The sequence below is a fragment of the Anomaloglossus baeobatrachus genome, chromosome 6 (genome assembly GCF_048569485.1).
Source record: "Anomaloglossus baeobatrachus isolate aAnoBae1 chromosome 6, aAnoBae1.hap1, whole genome shotgun sequence".
Classification (NCBI taxonomy): domain Eukaryota; kingdom Metazoa; phylum Chordata; class Amphibia; order Anura; family Aromobatidae; genus Anomaloglossus; species Anomaloglossus baeobatrachus.
Window position 1 is genome coordinate 256951917 of NC_134358.1, and position 27124 is coordinate 256979040.

Here is a 27124-nt window from a genome sequence, read left to right on the forward strand (position 1 = left end):
AGAAAATGAAAAATCACTGCTTCCCACGACCCTTAATCCTGCACAACTTTCGGCACAAAGGTCAATGATATTAAAACGACAGTGAAGATTTTTACCATCATCGAAGCCGTACAGAGAGGTGGGCAGGATTTTGGGTTTGGGATTGAGTGAATATTAAAGGGAACCTGTCATCAGAAATTTCGCCCAAAAGCTAAAAGCTTCCCCCTCTGCAGCTCCTGGGCTGCATTCTAGGAAGGTCCCTGTTATTATTGTGCCCCATGTGAGACCAAAATAAAGCCTTTATAAAGTTCTACCTTTTTGTATGCAGCTTCTGTAAATTCGTCACGGGGGCGGGCTCTCTGCCGTCCGTTATTCTGCCTCCTGGTCCTGTATGCCGCCCCCATCGCTCCTTTCCATATCTGATGCACCGCCCACTGCTCCAGCCATCCCCGCGCATGCCCAGTGCCAGTCTCACAGGACTGAGCACTGTGACTGCTGGTGATGTGTGCGCAGGCAAGTGATTATGGACGGGGCTGTGACTGTTATCAGCAAGTACCCGGCCATAATCTCTTGAGCGCGCAAACCTCTCCAGCGTCACACTGAGCTCAGGATTTATGCTAGACTGTATGGGCTGCTTCCAGGGATGACGTCCCTTTGTCATGTGATAGGGGCGTGTTCGAAATACTATCACATGACAAAGGGACGTCATCCCTGAAAGCAGCCCATACAGTCTAGCATAAATCCTGAGCTCAGTGTGACGCTGGAGAGGTTTGCGCGCTCACGAGATTATGGCCGGGTACTTGCTGATAACAGTCACAGTCCCGTCCATAATCACTTGCCTGCGCACACGTCACCAGCAGTCACAGTGCTCAGTCCTGTGAGACTGGCACTGGGCATGCGCGGGGATGGCTGGAGCAGTGGGCGGTGCATCAGATATGGAAAGGAGCGATGGGGGCGGCATACAGGACCAGGAGGCAGAATAACGGACGGCAGAGAGCCCGCCCCCGGGACGAATTTACAGAAGCTGCATACAAAAAGGTACAACTTTATAAAGGCTTTATTTTGGTCTCACATGGGGCACAATAATAACAGGGACCTTCCTAGAATGCAGCCCAGGAGCTGCAGAGGGGGAATCTTTTAGCTTTTGGGCGAAATTTCTGATGACAGGTTCCCTTTAAGTTTGTATTAGCCTGCAGCCGATGTCGGCTTGTGACTGGGGGCAGAAATCAATTGCCGGCATCAGCTACGCATTGGGGTACATATATACTAGGATGGGGGAACATATACTCATATACCAGGATGGCTAATATACACCGAGGAGCAAAAAGGTATCAATTGTTTTAAACTTTTGACTTTCAGGCTCCATATCTCAACTTCCCCTAAAGCTCTGTCTTTTAAATGAAGGTATTTGCACACTCAATCATCTTTGTTATCTCACACTTAAATTTGACATGCAACTATTTAGCATATGATTAGCTATGCAAATTCTTGTTATGGCTTTGCTCTTAAAAATTATTTTTTTTAATATTTTGTAAATCCATCTTTAGCTTTTAACACTACCTGAATCCTTCTGGGTATGTTATTGATCAGATTCAAAGCAAGTCTCAAGCAAAATCTGATCCCAGGTCTATTCTACACTTTCAAAATGTTGGTGCATAGTGGTATACTCACTCGGGTATGTATACAGCTTTTTCTTCTTCAATTCTATCCACAAGTGTTCGATTGGGTTGAGGTTTGGGGACTATGGGGACCAATCCAGCACCTCTACTTCATGGTCATTGAACCATTTATTCGCCAATCTTGACGTATGCTTTGGGTCATTGTCCTGCTGGAACACCATATCCTCCTTTTTGTACCCATAGTACTTGAGTTTACAAAGTAACCAGTCTTGTATGATACACACCATCGATCCTGGTCAAGTATTCAACGCCTTTGGCTGTGAAACCACCTAATATCAGGCTTCCTCTACCGAACTTGAAAGTTTCTTCAATTTCTCAGTTAGTCCTTTTTCCTTTGTTTCTTGCAAACCCATTTTCACCCATCACAACCTAGTCTGTTAACCATTATCTCATTGCTCCAAATTGCCCATTTCCAATCTTCTGTCCACTTTTCATACTTTTTTGCAAACACAAGCGGATACTTCTTATGACAATATTGGAGTCAAGGCTTTTTCACCTTTTTATCAGGTCACCACTCCAAACTTGTGAAACGTTCAGTGCACAGTGCTTGAATAGACATTTGTGAAACTATTCCGAAGCATACGAGCTTCATCCACTGCCGTGTTTGTCGCGCCAGAACTAAATCGACTTTGTGATGAGCTGACATATTGACTCAGATATTATACGGATGTCCACCTCATGGCTTTTGAATTAATGGACATAATTTCATATTTTTCCAACTGTAATGGCACGCACATGATGCAATTTGACCTTTTTTTGTGAGCAGAGACACCGCTATTTATGAACTGGAAGAGGTTTCTCTTTTCTTGGGAAACTCTTTGTGGCTGCTCTTCAATTCGAACCAGTGACCTTTCACTTGGAACACTAAGTGAATATGAGAACCGGTTGTAATTTATTGTATACAGGAAAAAAAAGATTTTTTAAAACACCAGGAGAAAAATAATAATGCAATAACATGACAAGAATCTGCATAGCTAATCATATGCTAAATAGTTGCAAGTCAAATTTATGTATGAGATAGCCAAGATGAGAGTTTGAGACTACCTTAATTTTATAGACAAAGCTGTAGTGGATGATGAGATATGGTGCCTGAAAGTCAAAAGTACAAAACATTGTTGCCCTTTTTTTGCTCGTCAGTGACCAGAATGGGCCACATTTATACTAGGAAGGGGTCCATGCTGGGGGAGATTAGTATAGAGTGGGTGGACATTAACCCCATAACAGTGAGTCATGACCAATTTTTTTTTTCTTCTTACATTTTTGGTTTTCCCCTACATGACTACTCTAAAATCTAGGTGCTTCTTATGGCCCGGTGTGTGTCTTCTAGTCCGAAAAAAAGACCGTCTTTACCCTATGGTACCAGCTCCAGTTTTCTATCCAAGAAGCTGTTTGGACAGAAATTTCTGAGGTGTCATACGGTCCTTAAATATACAATCCTCATCCATGGTATATGTGTGTATATCTATCTATCTATCTATATATATATCTCGCTCTATCTATCTATCTCTCATATATATCTATCTATATATAACAAAAAAAATCTAAAAAGACCACCATACACATTCATGACAACTCAAGAGCATGATGAGGGCTTGTAGCTACCGATATACTGGATGGTATAATCCGTTTTTGCAGTTAATGTATTTAGGACTAGTTAGTCCTCATTTCTACCAGTTGCTTCAGACATAGAAGCCGTTTCAGTTGAGTTTTCACATCTGGTTACAAATTCGTGTTAGCTAGTAGAAAGTAAATATTTGAGAACTCAGGTGTTTGATTTCTTTTAAGTGTATCAATGACTGAGGATTTTTTATTTTTATTTTTTTTATTATGACAGATAAGCCATCTAGCTCATCGCCATATATTCACTGCATTAAAATTATAATAAAATGGATTTGAAATTTATCAAAAATACCGTATTTTTCGCTTTATATTTTGTTCCCCCAAATTTTGGGGGAAAGTAGGGGGTGCGTCTTATAAACCGAATATACGGATTATATACTGCAGTGTCCAGGGGAGGTGGGGGCCACTCTGGAGCGGTACTGGGGGCTGCTGGGGGGGCTGGTGAAGGCTGGTGAAGCTGCGGGAGGGAGCCTTTGATCTCCTGCTCCCGCTCATATAATATGCACAGCCGCTGTCCATCACCGTGGTGCTGAAGCCACACCGTGGCGATGGGCTGGGGGAGCGGCGCATATTATATCTGACTGTGCTCCTTTGATGGCACATGCCCTGTGTTAGCTATGGCTCCCATGCTGCTACCCATAGTAAAATAAAAAAAAAACCCTTTACTTACCCCCCCTGCAGCGTGTCTCCCTGGTCTCCCTCCTGGTGCTGTGATCATGCATGCAGAGATGTCACTCAGCTGTGCCGATCACATGACCGGGACAGTGAACCAGGAAATGCAGGCAGGATACAGAAGGAGCTCAACCCCAAGGAGGGGGACACGAGGGAGCACAGTGCTGGAGTAGGTAAGGAAAGAGTTTATTTTACTAAAAGAAGCATGGGGGCATATCTAACACAGGGGGCCGCCTGTGCCAGCCACTGGGGGCCGCCTGTGCCAGCCACAGGGGGCCGCCTGTGCCAGCCACAGGGGGCCGCCTGTGCCAGCCACAGGGGGCCGCCTGTGCCAGCCACAGGGGGCCGCGTGTGCCAGCCACAGGGGACATGTTGCATCACTGGGGGACATGTGCGAGCACAAGGGGGCTATATTCAGTATAAGGTGGCTATATCTAGATTAAGGGGGCTAATTTTAGGATGGGGGGGGCTATGAGGAACATATACTCTATGATTTGTTAGATGGACACTGGCATTATAAGGCGGACCCCATTTATTAAAAAACAATTCTCTATTCCTTCACCAAATTTGGGGTTGCGTCTTATAATCCGGTGCGTCTTATAAAGCGAAAAATACGGTAGATTGAGCCCTTAAAATAAAAAGTAAAAAAAAAATAACAAAAACCCTGAACTTTTATTAGTTACGAATTAAAATGACATAATTGAGAACATGTTTTTATGTGCTGCATTACATCATAAATAATTCCGTAATTTTTTAGTATTTTCTTACAGTTTTGGCCTGTGACAGCTGCTGCTTATCTGACCTTGCGGGAAATGTATGCAGTGGTTATACCCTAAGGAGACAGGGGAATCCACTAGCGGACCCTCGCTGATAAATAGTACAATAAGCTGGCGTGATTACAGGCCATGTTCCACTTTTTTTTGGGAAGCTTTGATTTGTTATCTTCACTTGGAATGGAAAATACAGAGAAATGACAGCAACAGAGGAAGCTCTGTAGGCTGCTGCATGCTAGTGATTTCATCAGCCTGTACTAACTCTCAGTCACTTACCTCGTAGCCCTTTTCCAGTAGAAATTCAGCCAAGTAAGAGCCATCCTAGGAAAAGGGAAAATAAAAAAAAAATAAAAAAGATTAAAAGTATGTGAGAAACGTGTACAGCCACTGTATGGCAGCTGATATTATGTAACACATTGATACAGAAATCATACTGCAGAAAGGTGCACACATTCACTGCCAACTAAAATGTTTGGCCACATGCTGGGCTGCAGACATTCAGAAGCAAGATTCTCCGGGGACGGGGGATTGAACAGCTCAAAATAAACCTGAATCTGACTTTACTGGTCAGAGATGTCCAGGGTAAAACCAGATACAAAAAAATAATTGTATGATAAAACCAAGAAGGGATTAATAAGGAAATATATATACTTTTACTGATAAAATGAAGAAGGTGGTGTATAGACGTTAGCAATAATTATAATAATAAAAAATGTATATAGCGCCAACATATTCCGCAGCACTTTACAATTCAGAGTACAGACAATAAGAGACAAAACAAAGTAACAAAATTAAGATACCAGGAGGAGTGAGGGGCCTGCTCGTACGCGTACAGTCTATGAGGAAATAGGGGAGACACAAAAGGGGCATGGGGGAGAAAAGCTTGTCATATATGGTCCAGCCATCGATTTAATAGGGGATTCTAAACCAGTTGCGTGGACAGGTCACCAGCTAGAATTTACACAGGTACAGAGTGTAAAAAAGTACATGGAGAGGAATGGAATCAGAAGATACAGGGGACAAGAAATTTAAGTAAATTTTATGAAGGGCAGAAAGGGACTAGATTAGATCATGGCAGTGAGGTGATAGGCTAGTCTAAAGAAATGCGTTTTTATTGCCTGCTTAAAAAGGTGTGGATGTTGGGAATAATCAAATTGCTCTTGGTAGTGTGTTCGAGAGCATAGGCGAAGCTCGTGAGAAATCTTGAAGATGGGAGTGGGAGGTTCGAATTGTTGAGGAGGTCAGTCTTAGGTCATTAGCAGAGCGGAGGGCACGGGTGGGATGATAGACATAGATGAGGGAGGAGATGTAGGGTGGTGCGGAACCATGGAGAGCTTTGTGAGTGAGAGTGATAAACTTATGTTGGATTCTGTGGCAGATAGGCAACCAGTGCAATGACTGGCACAGAGCAGAGGCATCAGTGAAGTGGTTGGAGAGGAAAATGATCCTGGCTGCAGCATTCAGGATGGATTGGAGAGGGGAGAGTTTAGTAACAGGGAGCCCAATTAGTAAAGAATTACAATAATCCAGGCGAGAATGAATGAGAGCGACAGTAAGAGTTTTTGCAGAATCAATGGTAAGAAAAGAACGAATTCTAGAGATGTTTTTGAGATGGAATTGACATTAACGAGCGAGTGAACGAATATGGGGAGTGAAGGAGAGATCGGAGTCAAATATAACCCCAAGACAGTGGGCGTGCTGCTGGGGCGAAATGGTAGAACCACACACAGAAATGGTAATATTGGGTTTCGAAAGGTTTGGGTAGGAAGGAAACATGAGGAGTTCAGTTTTTGACAGGTTCAGTTTTAGATAGAGTGAGGATATGATGTTGGAGACGGCGAACAATCAGTAGTATTTTGTAATAATGCAGGGGTGATGTCAGGAGATGATGTGTACAGTTAGGTGTCATCAGCATAGAGATGGTACTGGAAACAAACTCTGCTGATCATTTGTCCAATAGGGGCAGTGTATAGAGCGAAAAGGAGGAGGCCTAGGACTGAACCCTGAGGAACCCCAACCGTAAGGGGAAGAGGAGAGGAGGCGGCAAAAGATACAGTGAATTTAGCGGTCAGAGAAGAGCCAAGAAAGAACGGTGTCCTTGAGACCGATAGAGCGGAGCATAGTGAGGAGCAGCTGGTGATCCACAGTATCAAATGCAGCAGAGAGATCCAGGAGAATCAGCAGGGAGTAGTGACCATTAGATTTAGCTGTTAGTAGATCATTAGAGACTTTAGTAAGAGCAGTTTCAGTAGAGTGCAAGGAGCAGAAACCGGATTGTAGAGGGTCAAGGAGAGTGTTATCTGACAATTAGCAAATTAAACGGGAGTGGATCAAGCATTCCAATAGTTTGGAGATGAAGGGTAGATTAGAGACAGGTCTGTAGTTAGCGGCACAATTTTGGTCCAGGGATGTTTTTTTGTTTTGTTTTTTTTAAGTAAGGGTTGTATGCTGGCATGTTTGAAGGAGGAGTGAAAGACACCAGAGGAGAGAGTGAGATTGAATATTTAGTTAGGGGAGTGGCGACAGCTGGGGTGACAGATTTAAGGAGATGTGAGGGAATAGGGTCACTGGTGCAGGTAGTAGGGCGAGAGGATGCAAGGAGCGTAGTAAATTCTTCTGTGACTGGATCAAAGAGTGAAAGTGTGCTAGATGAAGTGTAGGAGGGAAGACAATGTGTGGTGCTTTGAGGCTGTGAGGCAATTTCCTTGCGTATATGGTCAATCTTTTCTTTAAAATAAATTGGCCAGGTTGTCTGCGCTGAGGTTGTTGGTTGGGGCCAGAACTCTTGAACCGAGGATGGAATGGAAAGTATCAATGACTGAAATGTACAATGCATTTAAGACATCATATAGTATTCTTTTGAGCATTCTGTTGTGGCAAATTGGCTCTTGTAACTGGTAGACTTAAATGCCAAGGGCCATGTGAAATATATCAACACTATCGGCTGGGAGGCATTTTGGTCAATACACAGTTCGCTATTCTCCCTATAGGGAAAAAGTGCCAATGGTGGGACCCTCAACTGACAGGTGTTTATGGCATACCTTTATAGAAGCTATTAGTGGCCAAGATGTGAGCAAAACCTAGCAGGTTCATCTATTCCAGATTAGGGTAAAGATTGAACCACTGGTGGACACACAGAAAGGGCCCCTGTGAAAGAACAAAATATAGGCCCTTTGCAACCCCAAAAGTTCATCAAAATGCACTATTCCACCTGCTCTGGAGTTGGAAACGGGTCTCCCCCACTTCTTGGGCCCCTGTGTGGCCGCAGAGGCTGCACCAATGACATGTCCTCCCCTGGCTTAAAACATGTAATACAGGGAGAATTTAGCTTTATTTTTTCCCTGTAGCCGCTGCTCCTGTCAGTCTACTAGATCAGATTTAAACTCAATTTGCCTGCAGATTGGCACAATAGCTGCATGAAAGTTTTGTACTTCACATCATTTTACAATGTTGGACCTGGAAAAGGAAAAGTGATTTTTCACACAAAATATTGCTTTAGCCCCAAATGTTTTAATTTTCACAAGGATAGCAGGACATTTGTTGTGAAATTTCGCTTGAGTATACCCTATATGTGGTGGGAAACTACTCATTGGACATACTGCCGAGCTCAGTATGAAGGAGTACAGTTTTTGAATGCAGACTTTGCAAATGCGTCATAATGTCAACAAACCATTCCATCAGAGCCCTTGAGGTGCCAAACTAGTATAAACCCCCCCCACAAGTAACCGTATAATTGAATGTTTTCCTTGTGTGTGAATTGTATAATGTGGTGGCATTTCATGTTGTGTAGAGTACACAATCTACATACGCCAACCTGATGCAAAATACATCAGGGTGGCATATGTAAGTTGTGTAGAGTGTCAGGTTGGCATACGTAGGTTGTGTAATGTACAAGTTGTGCAATAAATTAGAGTAAGTCAGAAATAAATTTAGTACTCCATGGACGTGTGGCAGACTTTGAAACATTCTTCTATACACAGGTCAGGTTTTTGGGGGTAAGTGCTGCATTGCAAAGTGTAAGAGACTTGGCACTGTTAGTCTTACAAAATAAATACTCAGAAAATATCAGTTTATTAGTATGTATTAAAATATATTAGTGTCCAAAAATAGAAAAATATAGAAAAACCCTAGTACTGTAGTCTACCTTGCTGTAGAGGTTGGCACCCTAGACCTTCGTAATTGGCGCCCCTGCTCAACGAAAACTGTCTCTCCCTAGCCCTAATAAGCACTAGAGGGAAAAGTATAGCTACTGTACTACAATTAAGAACATAGTATTTTCTCAGAATAGTTAGTGTTGCTGTGGTAGTATGTAAGCTGATAAACCCCCCCCCAAAAAAAAAAAAACCCCACACACTAAAAGGTGGCCTCTTACTCATACCATCATTGTTACGTCTTTTACATTGGGCTCTGCTCTCACCCTTTCTGAGCAGCTGCCCAATTAGCGACCTAGGAACTCCCCTCTAGTTTTTGCGCATAGTACCACATGATGTAGTACCTCTTGCACAGACATGCTTGAAAAGCGGGATGCTGGTTTAAACATTATCTATGTAGGAGGTAGTAACCATGATCTAGCAGTGGGTACACCAATTCGCACACAAATTCTCACCCACTCCCATGATAGGGATTGAATACGGATGTCCTATTCATAAAAGCCAAATCTGTAGGTATATCCTTAAGTACTTTCGCACAGCTTGAAGAGTTTAAATCCATACCTGTCCCTTTTACTGGGCATGTATTGTAGGAATTTCAGCCTGCCATTGAAATGTATTACAGAGTCATCCACGCAGATTCCCCTCTGGGGAACGTACACGTCAGCAAAGTTGTCGCTAAAGTGATCAATGACTGGCCGAATTCTGAAAAGTGTGTCAAAGTTGGGGTTCTCTTGATGAGGACATTGTGCATTATTATTAAAATGCAACAATTTGTGGATGACTTCAAAACATTTATGTGTCATAGCCATACAGAACACTGGACTGTTATATAAAACAACACTCCAATATTGCCAAGGATCTGTTTTTTTTCATTATGCCCATGTGAAAAACTTTGACAAAAAAAAAAAAAAAAAAGCTGCTCTAATGCTAAAGCAGCTAAAGCATGCAAACCATGAATGTAAGAATATAGTCATGCATTACTGCTAAAGGAAATCTAAGAAAAAAATTAAAGTTATTTACCCTACAAATATGTCAATTTCTATAATTGCCCAGTAGCCACGTCAAGGCAATCTCATATTACTTGGAACCTACTTTCAACTGAAGCCCTCTCTCTGGATTTAAAAACCTCCATGTGCATGAGCAAGTAGGAGCCTGCTATAGAGTATAAAATCCCCTTTGGCTAAAGGAGGAGGGATGCACAGTCAGAAGGCATGACTGCATAATGCACCTGTTCACACTGCATATTAGGGAGTACCGCAAGTCTTTGTCTAGATTATGGGGTCATGTGTTCTGTCTGTGCAACCCTCCCCAATTAGCCACAGGTGATTTTATTCTTTATAGCAGGTTCCTACTCGCCCAGAGGATTTTTCTTTAAATCCAATTTTTAGAGAGAGACTCACTTAGCAGGGTACAGACATACAGGTCTTAAACAGATGCAATATACACTCATAAGAATCGCGGAATATCACGATACAGACCTGCTAAATTCAACTCAGTCATATGAATACAAATAGAAAGAAAAGAGTAAGAAAGACTAGAAAGATGGGGGAAGGAATGGGAAGAGCTCTGTAGAAGGGGAAAGAACTAACTAGTGGGTAGAAGAAAAAGGAAATAGATTCGTGGCATCCATCCAGGACACTAAATCTGGAGAATCATATGGAGGTTTTTTTTGTTTTTTTTTTAAACCAAGAGGCTTCAGTTCAGAGTAGGTAGCTAGTAATATGAGAATGCCTTGACATGGCTACTGGGCAGATACGTAAATTGTCTTTTTGTATACTAAATCTCTAAAATTTCTTGATTTCTTGATTTCTTTAGCAGTAATTCATGTCTATATTCTTACATTCATGTTTTTGTTGTAATTGTATGTCATTTTCAGTTATGCACCTGTTCACACTGGAGGTTAGTGAGTGTGGTCAGTCTTTTTGTCTAGACCATGTGAAGAACCAGGCTCAAAAATTCACCACTTCTAGTCTACGGGAGTCTACTCAGAAAATGATGAAGCCGGGTTCTAGGCCAAAACTAGTTGGGCGTATAAAAGGTGTTTCGGCCACAATGACATTTATGAAATTGTTAGAGAAAAATAATGAGTAACTAACTGTGGGCGCTGGCTCATTTGGTGTCCTGGTAGGGCTTAGGCATTACTGGAAGGAGAGGAGAAATAAATGAATGTGGAAGTCTCTCCCTCACTATCAGTATCGGAGGAAAAAAGGAAGGAGAATGCCTCTTTGGCTGGATATCATCTTGGGGACGAGTGAAATATTTAATTCTTGTGTGGGGTGCGTGTAAAATACTCAGATTTTATTCAGATGTGTGAATTTTTTTATTAGAAAAAAGAAAAAAAAAAAAAGAAAAAAAAGGAGTAAATATTTCAGAAGAAAACAGACTACAGTAAAAACAAAATTACTGAGCGACAGCTTAGTTGCGACAGCTGTAATTATATGCAATAAAGAAAATAAAACTGTAGTATATCTACTATAAGAATTTTTCACTACATTTATTAAACAGACGTCGGGGAAAAAGAAAAAAAAAAAAAGTTTAGTTGTGCTCGCAACTGACCTCAAACCTGAATATATTCAGTAAAAAATTAATAAATATACAAGATATTTTCACTGTTCCTAATCTGGCCCTATGAACTAATTCAATTATTTTCTCGGACACCAACTGATTTTTTTTTTTTTTTTTTTTACTGAATAAAAACAAACCACACTTTAGTAGATGATGGTTACTACAGTATACCGTGTTTTTCCAAAAATAAGACACTGTCTTATATTTTTTTTTGCCCCCCAAAAAAGCACTAGGGCTTATTTTTGGAGGAGGTCTTATTCTTGGAGAAACACGGTTGGGGGTAAGTTTACCACCCAAAAAAGCAGACCCCCCCACTTCCCAGGAGACTCATACTCACCAGACCAGGACGTCTGCGTGGTTCCAAGGTCCTCCTGTGATCTCCGGTTGGTGCTGCACGCTGTCCTACCCTGCTGCTAGCTGACACACACAGCAGATCACTCAAACACAAAACACAGCAGATCACACACACCGCAGATCAAAGGCGCACACACAGCAGACCACACACACACACACACACACACACACAGCAGATCTACACAGCAGATCGAAGGCACACAGGCAATCACAGATACACAGCCGATCGCAGGCACACACAACAGATCCCACACACACACATCACATCCAGCACTTACGGCAGCAGGGAATGAGAGCAATTCACGTGTCCCGCCGCAGGTCCTGTTCGTTGCGCTCCACTGCACTGCCTCTCAGGATTCTCCCGGCGAGAAGAGATCAGTGTCGCTGGATGAGGTGAGTGTGTATGCGATCCAATGTGTGTGCAATCCGATGTTTGCGTGTGATCTGATGTTTGTGTGTGCAATCTGATTATGTGTGCGATCTGATTGTATGTGTGTGTGTGATCTGATTGTGTGTGTGTGTGTGTGTGAAATCTGATGAGTGCGGGTGTGTGATCACTGCAGGTCCTGCCACTCAGTGTCGGGTAAGTGTAATTGCCGGGTGCCGCTGTATATAATGAAGTGTCCTGCAGTATCTGTATCTTTTTTAGCTGCACGGACACTTCATTATAGATCCGCGACTAGGGCTTATTTTCGGGGGAGGGCTTATATTTAAGCCTTTCTCCGAAAATGCTGAGAATCCCTGCTATGGCTTATTTTTAAGGGAGGTCTTATTTTTGGAAAAACACGGTATGGTTACTGTCCCTAATCTAGCACTATTAACTAAAAGTTATTCTTGACAATGCGTAGCATCAAAAACGCACAGAGAAAATGCAATAAAATAATGGAACTAAAAATATAAAAATAAATCTTTATTTTTATACAGCGCGAACATATTCCACAGTGCTTTACATACATCAGGAACAATGTTCCCATTGGGGCTCCCAATCTATATTCCCCATCTTTGGAGTCTTTGGAGTGTAGGAGAAAACCGGAGTACCTGGAGGAAATCCACGCAAACACTGGAAAACATACAAACTCCTTGCAGATGTTGTGGGATTCGAACCCAGGACCCCAGCGCTGCAAGACTGCAGTGCTAACCTCTGAGCCACCGTACCGGAGATGATGCAGAAATTCAGAGTCAAAAACACAACAAATACTGATCGTAACTATGAAGCCTTATTCCAGAGAAATCCCAAATATTCTTATATGTAAACTACCAGTTCCAAGCTATGGGCCGGATATGGATCTCCCTGGGAATCTGCCTCCGGAGGTTATTTTAAATATTAGCAAGCGTTCACAATGTTTCCCAAGTAACAACAGACCCATTGCTCTCATAGTTACATACAGCTGTGTGGTGAAAAGAGCTCACATAGTACAGCAGAGCACACACACAGTACAGCAGAAGTGAACTTCATCTCATTACAAACATTTACAGTAACACCTGTCTGCTCAGTGCTGGTAGCTCTGCTGCAGACTATGTGACAAACATACAAAGTACAGCAGAAGTGAACAAAGTATCATTATAAACAAGCACACTGTTGTCTTCTCAAAGTGGTGTCAGCTATACTGTACTGCCCCATCACTTTAAAGGCTTATGAATCTTCGCAGCACATAGTCATATAGAATGAATGCAGACTTTAACTACAAGGCTAGAAACACCTCTTAAGGGAACCTGTCACCTACTCACCTGTGGGGCTGATCGATATGTTCCGGTCCGATGGGAGTCGCTGCTCTTGGGTCCAGCGCCTCTTCCATCTTGTGCGCTCACAGTCCCTTCTTACTTTGTGGATGACATAGGACACGTCATCCACATGCAATATCCTCCGTTGCGCTCCTGCTGAGGGCAGAGCAAACTGCTGTAATGCGCAGATGTGGGGAAAAGGTCAAATAACACTCGCACATTACAATACTTTGCCCTGCCTTCAGAAGGATAGAGCAAAGTGCGCAGAAGCCCAATGGAGGGCGCTGTGTGGATGACGTAGGACTCATCATCCACACAAAGCAAGAATGAGGACGGCAAATGCCCAAGAGGGAGGAGGCGCCGGACCAGAGAGCAGCGACGCCTATTTGATTGGAACGTATTGGATCACCCCGCAGGTGACAGATTCCCTTTAAGGCCCGTTTCACACGTCAGTGAAAAACAGTGATGTTTTTAACTGGCGTGTAAAACACGCACATGTCCCTGCGGGTGCCGTGATTCACGTGGGTTGTCTAAGTGCAATCCGGGCTCCGTTCTCCGTGGCCCGTGATTGCACTTAGAAAACTACTCACCTGTGCGCGCTCCCGCTGTCCATGGTGCTGATCGCTCCCGCGGTGCAGCATCCGGCCGGCGGTGACCCCCGCAGCAGCTGCTTCTGGGTCGGCTGTGTCGCGCATAATGAATATGCGAGACAATAATGAGCCGGCTCAGAAGTAGCAGGGAGAACGGGCTGCAGAGGACATCGCTGGACGCCGGGTGAGTAAAAATGATTTTTATTTTAAAAGTACGTTTTTTTCTGGCACGTTTTTCACGGACCACACCACTGCGTGGTCCGTGGGACATCAGGGATGCCAGAAAAAAAATGGACATGTCTCCGTGCGGCAATCACGCACACGCGGGTACGCTGCACGGAGACACGTGCAGTGAAAAATCACTGACGTGTGAGCAGACCCATTCATTATAATGGGTCTGCGTATGTCAGTGATTCTGGTACGTTTAAAAAAAAAAAGCACAAACGTACCAGAATCACTGACGTGTGAAAGGGGCCTAAGACCGTCTTTTCAAGGCTAATTCCACCTGAAAAAGAGCTCAGAAAACAATTCACAAGGAACTATCATATGAACTTCTATATAAAAACCACTTGTGCATATGTTCTGGCTTTGGACTTTTCAAATCTGAAGTGATTAAGATGCTCCAAAGATGCCAAGCACCTAAAATTAAGTGACTGATCAATTCTAAATATCTAGAAAATTTACAACAAGTAAATGGTTAGGCTCTAAAAAAAGGTGCCTGTGTATCTTTTTGGGAGTGGTTTCTTCAGAAACTGGCAGTGCTTTCTTCATTCCTTTAATTGGTAGAGAAACAAAAAAAATCCTGAAATGTTTATTAAAAAAAGCTCAAAGATCATATACAGTTGAAGTTGATCTACACTATCTAAAAAGACACATCTGCATGTTTTTTCTCACTATCTGACATGAAATCAGAATAAACCTTTCCCATTTTAGGTCAATTAGGAACCAAAATTATATTTGCCAAATGCCAGAATAATGAGAGAATGTTAAGGATTTTTTTTTTACTTTCTGCAAAGTCAAAAGTTTTTGGTCAAATGTTTTGGATATCCTTCCACAAGCTTCTCAATAGTTAGTAGGAATTTGGGCCTATTCCTCCTGACAGAACTGGTGTAACTGATAGGTCTCCTTGCTCACACCAGCCTTTTTAGCTTTGCCCATAAATTTTCAATAGGATTGAGATCAGTGCTTTCCTCATCATGCCATCTATTTTGTGAAGTGCACCAGTCCCTCCTGCAGCAAAACAACCCCACAGCATGATGCTGCCACTGCCATGTTCTGCAGTTAGGATGGTATTCTTAGGCTTCAAAGCTTCTCCCTTTTTCCTCCAAATGTTACGATAGTCATTATGGCCAAACAGTTCAATTATAGTTTTGTAAGACCACAGGACAGGTCTCCAAAAATTAAAGTCTTTGTTCCGGTTTCCATTTGCAAACATTAAATCTGCCCTTTTTTAGGTTTCTTTTGGAGTAATGGCGTCTTTCTGGCAGAGTGGCATTTCAGCCCATGCTGATACAGATTCACTGTGGATAATGACACAATCTACCCAACTTGCACCTGCATCTTCACAAGGTCTTTTGCTTTTGTTCTTGGGTTGATATGTACATGTCTGACCCCAGCATGTTCATCTCTGGTACACAGAACCAGTCTCCTTCCTGAGCGGTATAAATCGCTGGACATTCCCATCTTGTTTGTACTTGTGTACAATTCTTTGTACAGATGAACAAGGTACCTTCAGGTATCTGGAAATTGCACCCAAGGATGAACCAGACTTGTGCAAGTCCACAATTCTCTTCCTCAGATCTTGGCTGATTTCTTTTGACTTTTCCATGATGCTACATAAAGAAGCAATGTGTTTCAGGTGTGCATTAAAATACATCCACAGGTGTGTCTCTAACTCAGATGTTGCCAATAAACCTATCAGAAGCTTCCAAAGACATGACATCATATGGGCTGTCTCATATTGTTTAAAGGCATAGTATACTTAGTATATGTAAACTTTTGACTTTGCAGAAAGTAATAAAAAAATGCCTTAAAGAAGTTGTTCAGTTACCAAAACAGATTTTTTTTTCTCATAAATCTTGCTAATATGTGCCTCTCCACACATCTATTATGTTATTTCAGCAATATCACCTATTATCGTGCTCTAGCAGCACATCCTCATTTTTGGCTCCAGCTCTGATGGGGTTAATCTCTCTGACTTCCTGGGTTCATTTACTACAACTCCCATAATTCTTAGGACTGTATCTAACACACCCACTCAGCTCTCCACCCAACGGCTCCTGACCCTGCCTCCTCCCTGTGGATGCACTGAGAGAAATCACAATAGAGACAGCAGAAGCTCTTTTTTTTGCATCAGGCACAATCCGGTGTAAAAACTGATGCAATGGATCAGGCGAAAAACCGGATCAGTTGCATCAGTTTTTTCCATCAGTTCCTTCAGTTTTTTGACGGATCCGTTGTGCTACTGAGCATGCTCAGTAGAAAGAAAAAAAACAAACAAACAAACAATCACTGTAATGCGTTGTATGCAGCTTTACAATGGATCCAGCGCCCATGGGCTTTCATTGTACATGACGCCGGATCCGGCGCTGTCCGTTTTTTTGCCGCTGCCAAAAAACGTTGCATGCGGAGTTCTTTCCGGCAGCTGGACATATAAATCTCGCTGGATCCGTGCACAACGGATGCAACGCAAGGGCATCAGGCACAGTCCAGCGCTAATAAAAAACTGATCCATCTTTATCCATTTTCCACCGGATTGTGCCTGATGGCAAAAAAATTGATGTATGGAAGCAGCCTTAGCCGACGCAACATGTGAAAAAAATAAATAATTGGGGGGAACAAAATGATGGGGTCATGAGATTGCCTTTTCCCCCTCTTGCCTAGTCTGTGTGTCGCCCGTATCATCCGTGTGGCATGCATTTTGCAGGCTAATTTTACATCAGCTTTTTTTGCCTGTAGGCAAAAAACCACAAACCACATATGACTGGATCCTGTGGATTAAACGTGCAAAGCATGCAACCGCAATTGTTATTTTACCGGATCCTTCTGCAGCAGGACACAGAATTTATCGGCCGGCACTGGTTAGCTGAACTCCTGATCTCACAGCCCGCACATGCTGCGATGGATGCAGATGAACACAAGTCACTGCCTGCTGCCGATCACGTGTGACCGTGTGCGGGCTGTGTGGTCAGGAGTTGAGATCAGCAGACTCCAGTGTCGGACGATTACTTGTTCTGTGTCCCACTGCATCCATTGCAGTGTGTGCGGGCTGGAGTTCAGCTGAGTTCAGATCAGCAGACTACAGTGCCGGACCGAACTCAGCTGACCTCACAGCCGGCACACGCTGCGATGGATGCAGAGAGACAGGGGGACACAGAACAAGTAATCGTCCGACACTGGAGTCATCTGATTACTTCTGATTTCTGCTGGCTGTGTGGTCAGGAGCAGGGATGAGTGAGCAGCAAAATACTTTGGCGCTCGATGGGCGAAGCCCATGTCTTTTTTTTTTTTTTTTTTAAACAATTCATTAAAAAATAAATAAATAAAAACAAAAAACACAAAACCCTATGCGTGGGTTCCTGTTGCATTTTCTATTGCTAAAGGGTAAACCAAGCAGCTACTGGCTGGTAACCCCCACTGCTTGGTGTTACCTTCACTGGCAATGGAAAATCCAGGGAAGACTTTTTTTTTAAATTTTTTGCCAAGAGAAAGAGAGCGAGAGCGAGGGTGAAAGAGGGCGAGAGAGAGCGACAGAGCGAGAGAGAGCAAGAGCGAGAGCGAGACAGAAAAAAAGAAAGAAAAAAGAAAGAAAAAAAAGAAAAAAAGAAAGAAAAAAGAAAGCGAGAGAGACAGAGAGAGAGAGACAGAGAGAGAGAGAGACAGAGAGAGAGAGAGAGACAGACAGAGAGAGAGAGAAAGAAAGATTTGCTCTGTTACATACTGTGCTGCATGTCACCACCTTGCTCCACTCTGACTTGTTGTGCAGGTGACCGAGTGGAGAAAGTTGGTCCCATGCAGCACAAGTCACAGTGTGCAGTAACTTGGTCCCACGCAGCACGACAGGTGACAGAGCAGAGCAGTGACATGCTCTGCTCTGAAACATGCGGGGCTTCATGTCACCAGCTTGTCAGTCTCTTGCTTCGTCCTGTACTGCTGGTGGGAGTTTATTCTTACACCGCCCGACACCACACGCTCTCCTGACATAGGAGCAGACTGGGTGGGTGGATAGTTAGATCACATACTTCCATGACAGGGGGGGGTTCAGCTGAAGACCCCCCCCCCCTGTACTCCACACTGGCGCCCCGTGCCTTTCCAATCTGCCGGACGCTTAGCCCTCTTCACCGCTCCACACTGGCACACTCCAGATCCTCCCCTCGATGCTGGGCTGTGACGTGCGGTAGTCACCGCCCACAGCCCAGTCAATCACTGAGTGGCGCCGGCATCCCCTGACGTAACGTCCAGTTTGAGAGCCTGAAACTTGTCGGGATGTCAGAGGATACCAGCAGCCTCAGCACCAGGGGGTCATGTGACCGGCACTGAGCGTGCAGGATAGCGCCGCTCAGTGCCAGAACTGCAAATAGAGGCCAATGAAGAAGTGGCCTAAAATGGTAAGTTACACTCCTAGAAAATTAAAAAAAAAAATAAAAAAAAAAAAAGGGGGAACCACTTAAATCATTCTCTCCCTCTCCCTCATTATTCTGGCATTTGGCAAAAAAAAAAAAAAAAGGCAAATGTTTATTCTGATTTTATGAGCTATTGAGAACAACATGCATACGTATCTAATAGATAGTGTATGTAATCTTCTGGTTTCAACTGTATACACAACAGGTCAGTTTGCCATTGAAGTGCTTATGTTCCTTCTTTGAATGTTTCTTTAGCACTTTTGCAGTCAGGCTCCTGAGCGGACCCACCTGAAAAAAGGGACAGTGTTTTTTTATGTATATAAGGATTATAATTATGTCATTATTACCTGACTTGTTACTACATACAAATACTAGCTCAACATTCCTTTTTCACATTATAGATCGTTACACAATTTGTTTTTAATTTATTTATTTTTTTTTTTTTTTAAGTAAAATTAGCAGGACATCTACAACTAATATTTTATAGTTTATTCTGTTATTAGTTTTTCCTGGGAAAAACAAATATTATAAAAGTAGAAGTGCTAAAGCCATAGGGTAAAAGGGGAGAGGAAGAGCGGTGTGGATTTAATAAGCTGATGTGAAACAGACCTGACCAGGATTGAACCCTGTCAATAAGGTCTTGTTCTTCTCACCCAAGCTATTTCTCAGACTTTCCAGCCACACTGGAACATTCTGAACTAGCAGTGGCACTCGCTTCCTCACTACTTCCTTTCCAGGTCTATCGAGTGATAGGCCGAGGATTTGCAATGAGATGGAAACAGGCAGCAAGTGCTACTGGTGTCTGGCCGACGCACCGCACAGCTGATTTACTGTCTGGCAATGCAACACACACCACGCAGTCTGATGTGGAACTTTGCCGGCACCCATAGGCCACAATTTTGTGCTGGGTGTCGGTTTTCAAAAAGGGAACAGCAATGCAGCCATTGTGGATGCCTATAATTGAAGCATTGACTTCAGTCTCCTGCCCGTGCCAAAAGCCAGTAATGAAATCAGGGCAGGAGGAACATTCCAGTAGTGCTAGATGTGATAAAGTACACAGGTTTGTTTGTCCAGAGCTAAAGTTCTCTTTTCCGCAAAGGCGATCAACTTTGATGATGTTTGACCATATATATTAGGCCAAGGTGGGTGTGCGTGTGTTCACTAATTTAACGTAAACACGTTCAACTTACTGACCTAGGAAAGAAAAAAAAAATACTTTCCTCCAGATGTGAATTTTTAAGAAGAAAAACAACCCCAAAACATTAATTATAAAATTTTCAGATGTAAAATTTTTTTTTTTTTTCTCCCATTACTCTATACACAAAAACCTTTTCATTTTGTGTGTGCAATCCAACTCGTCCACCTATGGCACCGCATGGCTAAACTACAATCGTAACTAAAAAATATTACAAGAATGTTACATTTTTATATCCTTTGTAGTGATTAAACTAGTCATTGTCTCCCCAACTTTAGACATTCTACATTTTTTTTTTAAACAATGTAGGAGATTTATGATTGTAATTATGTAAAAGTCCCCTATTCCAGTACAAAAGTTTCAAACATTTTTTTTTCCTGTTTTTTTTTTTTTTTTTTACTTTCAAATATTCGATTGTTTTCCAAGCTAGATATTCGAGGGGAACAGAGGTCCCGATACACACTGCAAAGATTTGTGGGGCTCATCGGCTATCCATCTAGAGCAGAATTGTGTAAAGTGAGGCCCATGAGCCTCTTGGTTGTTCTGGTGTGGCCTGTGGATCAAGACCGCTTAAGGGCTAGATACAGTGAAGTCTCACACCACGCACCACCCGACGTCTCACGTCCACTAGCATCTGCATACTTGGGATTCAGATACCATTGGGAAATTGTGGAGAATAAATGCCTGAGAATGTTGTGCTAATAAAATAAAAAAAAAAAAAAAAAAAAAAAAAAGACAAACCCCCCCCCCTCCCAAAAATCGGGAAGAGCCAAGTAAAGCGCTGGGATTGTCGCATCCATTACACGGCATGCTTAGCCTGAGGGGTCCCAATAACCATGGGTCTCCTCAGGCAGAGACTACCAGCCCCAGCTGTCTGCTTTATTTCGGCGGTGTATCAAAATATGGGGGAAATGCTTGTTTTTTTTAAAAAAAACGTTTTTTTTTTTAAAATAAATGAAGCCACACGTGGTTCATCTTATTTTGATACACAGCCAAGATGAGCACACGGTTGGGAATGGCAGCCTGTAGCCATGGGTTTATCTATGCTGGTATCGATATACAGGGGGAACCCTATGCCATTTTTTTTAAATTTTACACTGCAATATAAAGCTGCAAACATCACCTGTGATTGCAGCCAATCACTTGTGTTGTTAGAGGGTGAGGGGGTGTGGTCTACTGGCAGCCAGAGCTGCCGGTGGTTGGGGAATAAGTATAAGCACCGATGAGCGAAAACGTAAGAAGTGTTACCGCCGCTGGGAGGCTCGGTAAGTATATTGTTTCTGCTTTAACCCTTTTGCTTTTTTTGTTTTTTCCGGGTCGAACTCAAACTGTAACACAGACTTCCCAGACACCAGCTGTTCAGTACGGACGTCAAACTTTACAGTTTGAGTTCGCTCATCACTAATCACCACTTCTGTATTTGTAATCTAAAACCAAAAGTAGGTAAAAAAATGTGAAAGCGAAAAAAAACTCACCAGAATATTCAACGTGTGCAAGTGGCCTTACTATGGCACTTAAAAGGGAATCTTACACAAGTGTAGCGCCTGGTTCCACCAGACCCCGTGGGGGGCGCGCTCCCTCACATTTTCCCAGTCCCAGCATGGCTCCCACTTGCACTCCCAGTCATAGCCCCAGGCAGCGACGGCCTTCCTCTTACCGGTCCCATGGCTCTGCAGGCGCTGCCCCTGCTCCGGGTCCTGCTGTACGTCCTGCACCCAGGCATGCTGCAGCCTCTTCCTGTCTCCCGTCCTTACACAAAACTGCAGTAAGTGACTCTAGGCTGCGCGCGAGGCCACGCCCACTTTCTTAAAGCGGTATGCCCAGTTTTCTGGAAGTGACCTCAGAGGTCACCTGTTACCTAATGGGTATTTAGGTTCACCTCCCCCAGCAGCAGGCGCCCGAGCAACGCTTCCATTAGAGCCTTGCCAGTGTCCAGACACCCTTGTGCTGTTATCTGTTTTCTGTGTAATTGTTACCTGGTTCTAATCCCTTGTCTCACCGTAGTGCCATCCGTATCATTCCGGCTGTGGACGTCACCGCTCATACCGACAGTGGACGTCACCGTGCCCTACCTGCCGTGGACATTATCTGTGCCGTACCTGCTGTGGACGTCACCTGCTGTGAACATCTCCGGTGCCGTTCCAGTGTTCTGCCGGCTGTGGACGTCACAACCTTGCTACACCTGGCCCTACATAGACTCCTACTACCGGTTCCTGGCTGCCGTGCATTTAGGCCTTCTGGGGAGGCACCGCACAGTCCCTGTATAGGGGTTCGCTGTTGGTCACCTTCTAAGGGGAGTCCGGTGCACGGTCCAGTGGGTCCACCTCCGGCCGCTCGCCGCTCCTCGGTGAGCGTAACAACTAGGTTTTTGCTGCTCCATGTGAGATCAGCATGATGTAGAGGCAGAGACCTGAATTCCAGCGATGTGTCACTTACTGAGCTGCTACCTGTAGTTTTATCTGCTGCAGTTCTACCAGTTCTCTGGATACTGTGAAACTTATAACCCTACCCATACCGCCAATTGGCAGCTTTCTGTGTATGCTATCTAAAGGTCGAAAGCAGCAAATCACTGGTGGAGGAGTGTATGGACTACCTGGCGGCAGGTTTATTAGTCCTCTAGTGATAACTCCTGTTGATAAAGCAATGACTTAATAAAGATTACACTAAAGGTGGTGTCACACACAGAGACGGCGACAACATCGCTGCTAAGTCACCATTTTTTGTGACGTAGCAGTGACGTCCCGTCGCTGTCGCTGTGTGTGTGTGTGTGTGTGTGTGTGTGTGTGTGTGTGTGTGTGTGTGTGTGTGACATCCAGCAACGAGCTGGCCCCTGCTGTGAGGTCGCCGGTCGTTGCTGAATGTCCTGCTTCATTTTTTGGACGTTGCTCTCCCGCTGTGAAGCACACATCGCTGTGTGTGACAGCGAGAGAGCGACGACCTGAAGCGAGCAGGGAGCCGGCGTCTGGCAGCCTGCGGTAAGCTGTAACCAAGGTAAATATCGGGTAACCAAAGGAAACCCTTTCCTTGGTTACCCGATATTTACATTAGTTACTAGCACCGCCGCTCTCACGCTGCCAGTGCCGGCTCCCTGCTCCCTGCACCCTGCACGCGTAGCCGGACTACACATAGAGTAATTAACCATATGTGTACTCTGGCTAGGAGTGCAGGGAGCCAGCGCTAAGCGGTGTGCTCACTCAATGCCAGTGCCGGCTCCCTGCACACGTAGCTGGAGTACACATCGGGTAATTAACCTGATGTGTACTCTGGCTAGGAGTGCAGGGAACAGGGAGCCGGCACTGGCAGCGGGAGAGCAGCGGACGCTAGTAACTATGGTAAATATCGGGTAACCAAGAGGAGTGCTTTCCTTGGTTACCCGATATTTATCTTAGTTACCAAGCGCAGCGTCGCTGCTGGCTGGGGGCTGGTCACTGGTGAGATCTGCCTGTTTGACAGCTCACCAGAGACCATGTAACGACGCAGCAGCGATCCTGATAAGGTCAGGTCGCCCGTCGTGATCGCTGCTGTGTCACTATGTGTGACCCCAGCTTAAGCAAACAAGGAAGTGATTTATCAATGATATCTGGGTCTCTGTCTCTAAATTTTGCCAATCTCAAATTTGATCGCAAAACCACAGGGAAAAAAGAAAGATTCTCTTTAACCCCTTCACAACATATGATGCACATTTACATCAAAATGTCATGTTTCTGAATGTCATGAGGGCTCACATACGGAACCCAAATATTTTCAGGCAGATGATTGTTGACTTATTGAGCCATTATCTGCCTCCAACAGCCCCAAGTGTAACTCCGCACAGTGGCTGTTAACATGTCAAGAGCCGCTATCAATATCTGAAAACGGCATTTAACGCAAGTTGGCATGCTGTGCCCATGACTTAAATCGCGGGTGCTGATGGGCTGCCATGACAGAGTAGTCTGAAGACCTCCTTCCTAGTCACGACTGCTTTCCTGTGAAAGCTGGTATTTAGCTTTAGGCGGGCTTTGCACACTACGACATCGCAGGTGCGATGTCGGTGGGGTCAAATTGAAAATGACGTACTTCCGGCATCGCATGCGACATCGTAGTGTGTAAAGGCTCGATGATACGATTAACGAGCACAAAAGCATCGTAATCGTATCATCGGTGCAGCGTCGGCGTAATCCATGATTACGCTGATGCGACGGTCCGATGTTGTTCCTCGCTCCTGCGGCAGCACACATCGCTGTGTGTAAAGCCGCAGGAGCGAGGAACATCTCCTACCGGCGTCACTGTGGCTTCCGTAGGATATGCGGAAGGAAGGAGGTGGGCGGGATGTTTACATCCCGCTCATCTCCGCCCCTACGCTCCTATTGGCCGCCTGCCGTGTGACGTCGCAGTGACGCTGCACGACCCGCACCCTTAATAAGGAGCCGGGTCGCCGGCCAAAGCGACGGTCGCAGGACAGGTGAGTCCATGTGAAGCTGCCGTAGCGATAATGTTCGCTACGGCAGCCATCACAAGGATATCGCAGTTGCGACGGGGGCGGGCACTATCGCGCTCGGCATCGCAGCATTGGCCTGCGATGTCGCAGCGTGCAAAGTGCCCCTTAGTTCAAAGAACAACATAATTTTTGCTATAGATTGTACTATACATAGCCCTGCTATAGGTCCAACACTTGGATGATCACAAATTCAAGACTACCAAGTGGACTATTAACCCAGAGCCTGTTGTCACCTTTCAGGCCAGGAAAAATTTTACAATTTTGACAAGTGTTACTTTAGGTGGGCATAACTCTGGAAAGAGTCAACATATCCCAGCGATTCGGAGACTGTTTTTTTGTGACACATTGTACTTGTATGATCTGCATTATTTTTTAAATTTGTCAAATTTACATTTTTACATGCTATTAAACCAGATGGGTATGCCACACAAATCAGCTAACAACATTTACCATATGTCACTTTTACAAATCAGCATCATTTTTTAAACTTTTTTTTTTGAAAGTTAGAAGGGTTAAAAGTTTATCAACAATTTATTTCCAATGAACTACTACATTTGAAGTGACTGAGGGGACGAAGACAGAAAATACCCAAAAGTGACACCATTGTAAAAACTGCACTCCTCAAAACCCCATTCTAGAAGTTTATTAAACCTTTAGGTGCTTCACATGAAATAAAGCAATGTAGAAGGTTAAAAATGAACATTTTTCACACTTTTCCCCACAAAAATGATAATTTGCCCCAATATTTCTTATTTTCACAAAAGAAAATAAACAGTACAATTTGTTGCACAATTTCTCCTGTGCACTGAAATTCCCCATAGATGGCGGAAAACTTCTGTTTGGGTACACGGCAGGGATGGAGCACCATTTTTTTGTAATGCAAAATTGGATTGAATAAACAGGGTGTGATGTTGTAGAGCCTGTAAAGAACCGCTTTCCAGTGCATCACGTGATAAAATGAATAGTATCATTCAAAATACAACTTGGCCTGCAAAAAACAGGCCCTCATATGGCTATGTGGATGGGATGCAAAATTAGAGTTATGACTATGAAGAAGGGGTGGAAACCACGGAATATAGCATGGTCATGAAATGGTTAAGGGTTGGGTTATAATATTAGGCAGCAAGTGAATAATCAGTTTATGACAGTTAGGTGCTGAAAATGGGAAAACAGATACACGTAAAGATGGCACTGAACTGTAATAACTGGGTTAGAGATGGGAAAGCTCAAATTAGAAGGTCAGGATTACCTGGATGTAGTAGTTACCAGTAGAGATGAACGTAACAGTACAGTTCTGTGTTCCTACCAAAAACAAACTTTACAAAAATAAATAAATCAGGGTTTGGAGTTCGGGTGCTTTACATATGCACACAACTTGAGCGAGCGAGCAGTCACGTGTGAGCCACTTGCAGTATGTATATGTAAAATATTTTATATATTACACATACATACATATACACACACACATTATGTATGTATGTATGCATGCATGCATGCATGCATGCATGCATGTATGTATGTATGTATGTATGTATGTATGTATGTATGTTGCAACTGCATAATATAATGTGGGTGGAAGAATGGAATTGCTCAGTTACTTCCAATGAGGTTCGGGTCAAGGTTGGGTCCAGAACAGATTATCTAAAGTCCGGCTGAACCCACAGAACCATAACATCCACGAGTCTACTCATCTCTAGTTAGCAGTAGTGATGAGCGAGTACTAAAATGCTCGGGAGCTCGAGGCTCGGGCCGAGCATCTCAAAATACTCGTGTACTCGGCCCGAGCACCGAGCCCAATGTTATCCTATGGGAGACCCGAGTATTATTCTGAAATGACCCCCGGCAGCATGTAGAAACCATAAAACTGTAAATAAAAAAAAAAAACGTGCGTGTGTGTGTAAGCGTATATGTATATATATATATATATATATATATATATATAACACGCGGAGTGGAGTGCGGGAGGGGCCGTAGCCGAGCGGGGAAGTGTCGGGCTAAAGGCACGGTCATGCTGTGAGGGCCGACCAATCACTGCAATTCCACAAGTAACAGGGCTGTGGCATTGCAGTGGTCTGCCAGCCAATCCCTGCATAAGGGATGGCTGTAAAAAGAGCGCCAAAAAGAAGACCACGAGTACAGCACGAGTATCGCGAGATTACTCTGTCCCCGCCGAGTAGCCAGAGTACATTGATACTCGTGCGAGTACCGAGTAGTAACAAGCATACTCGCTCATCACTAGTTAGCAGCTACCAAAGAGTGGTCCAAGCAAGACCAACTAGTTAGTTGATGACAAAGTTTTGAAAGATAAAGGCTTTGTCTTGCACACCAATCAAACGCTTCCCTAGGACTTTAGAGGTGGTCTTGTGAAGTCCATGTCGCAACAGGCCATCGCAGTTTTGGGGTCTGACTCCATATTAAGCAGGTGGTCCTAATACATATTTAATATATATTAGTAAACTTAGTTATAGAAATAAAAAAAAGTTAAAGATTTTATTCACAAAAAAAAAAAAGTTTCTTGGCATAATAAAAGGCACATTTAAGAGCACTGGTGGGAATGGTTTGTGCTCAGAAGCGAGAACAAGCAGCACAGTATCACGATTTGAGAAAGGTTCATAACACATTTTATTGACTGGCTGTAAAAAGAAAACAAATGCAGCCTTATTCTTAAGCTCCGCGCTTACTCTCTTGGAGCATGTAACATAGCGGTAATACAGATATATAATAT

At 43.7% G+C, this 27124-nt stretch overlaps 1 protein-coding gene across 1 annotated transcript in view; it reads right to left on the bottom strand.

The window, feature by feature from the left end:
* The window catches only part of GMDS (GDP-mannose 4,6-dehydratase), an 899211-nt gene that overhangs the window by 755239 nt on the left and 116848 nt on the right, over positions 1-27124 (bottom strand). Inside the window, exon 3 of the mRNA XM_075316493.1 lies at positions 5000-5044. Within this exon, the coding sequence (XP_075172608.1) occupies positions 5000-5044 (45 nt within the window). The remainder of the gene's footprint in view (positions 1-4999; positions 5045-27124) is intronic.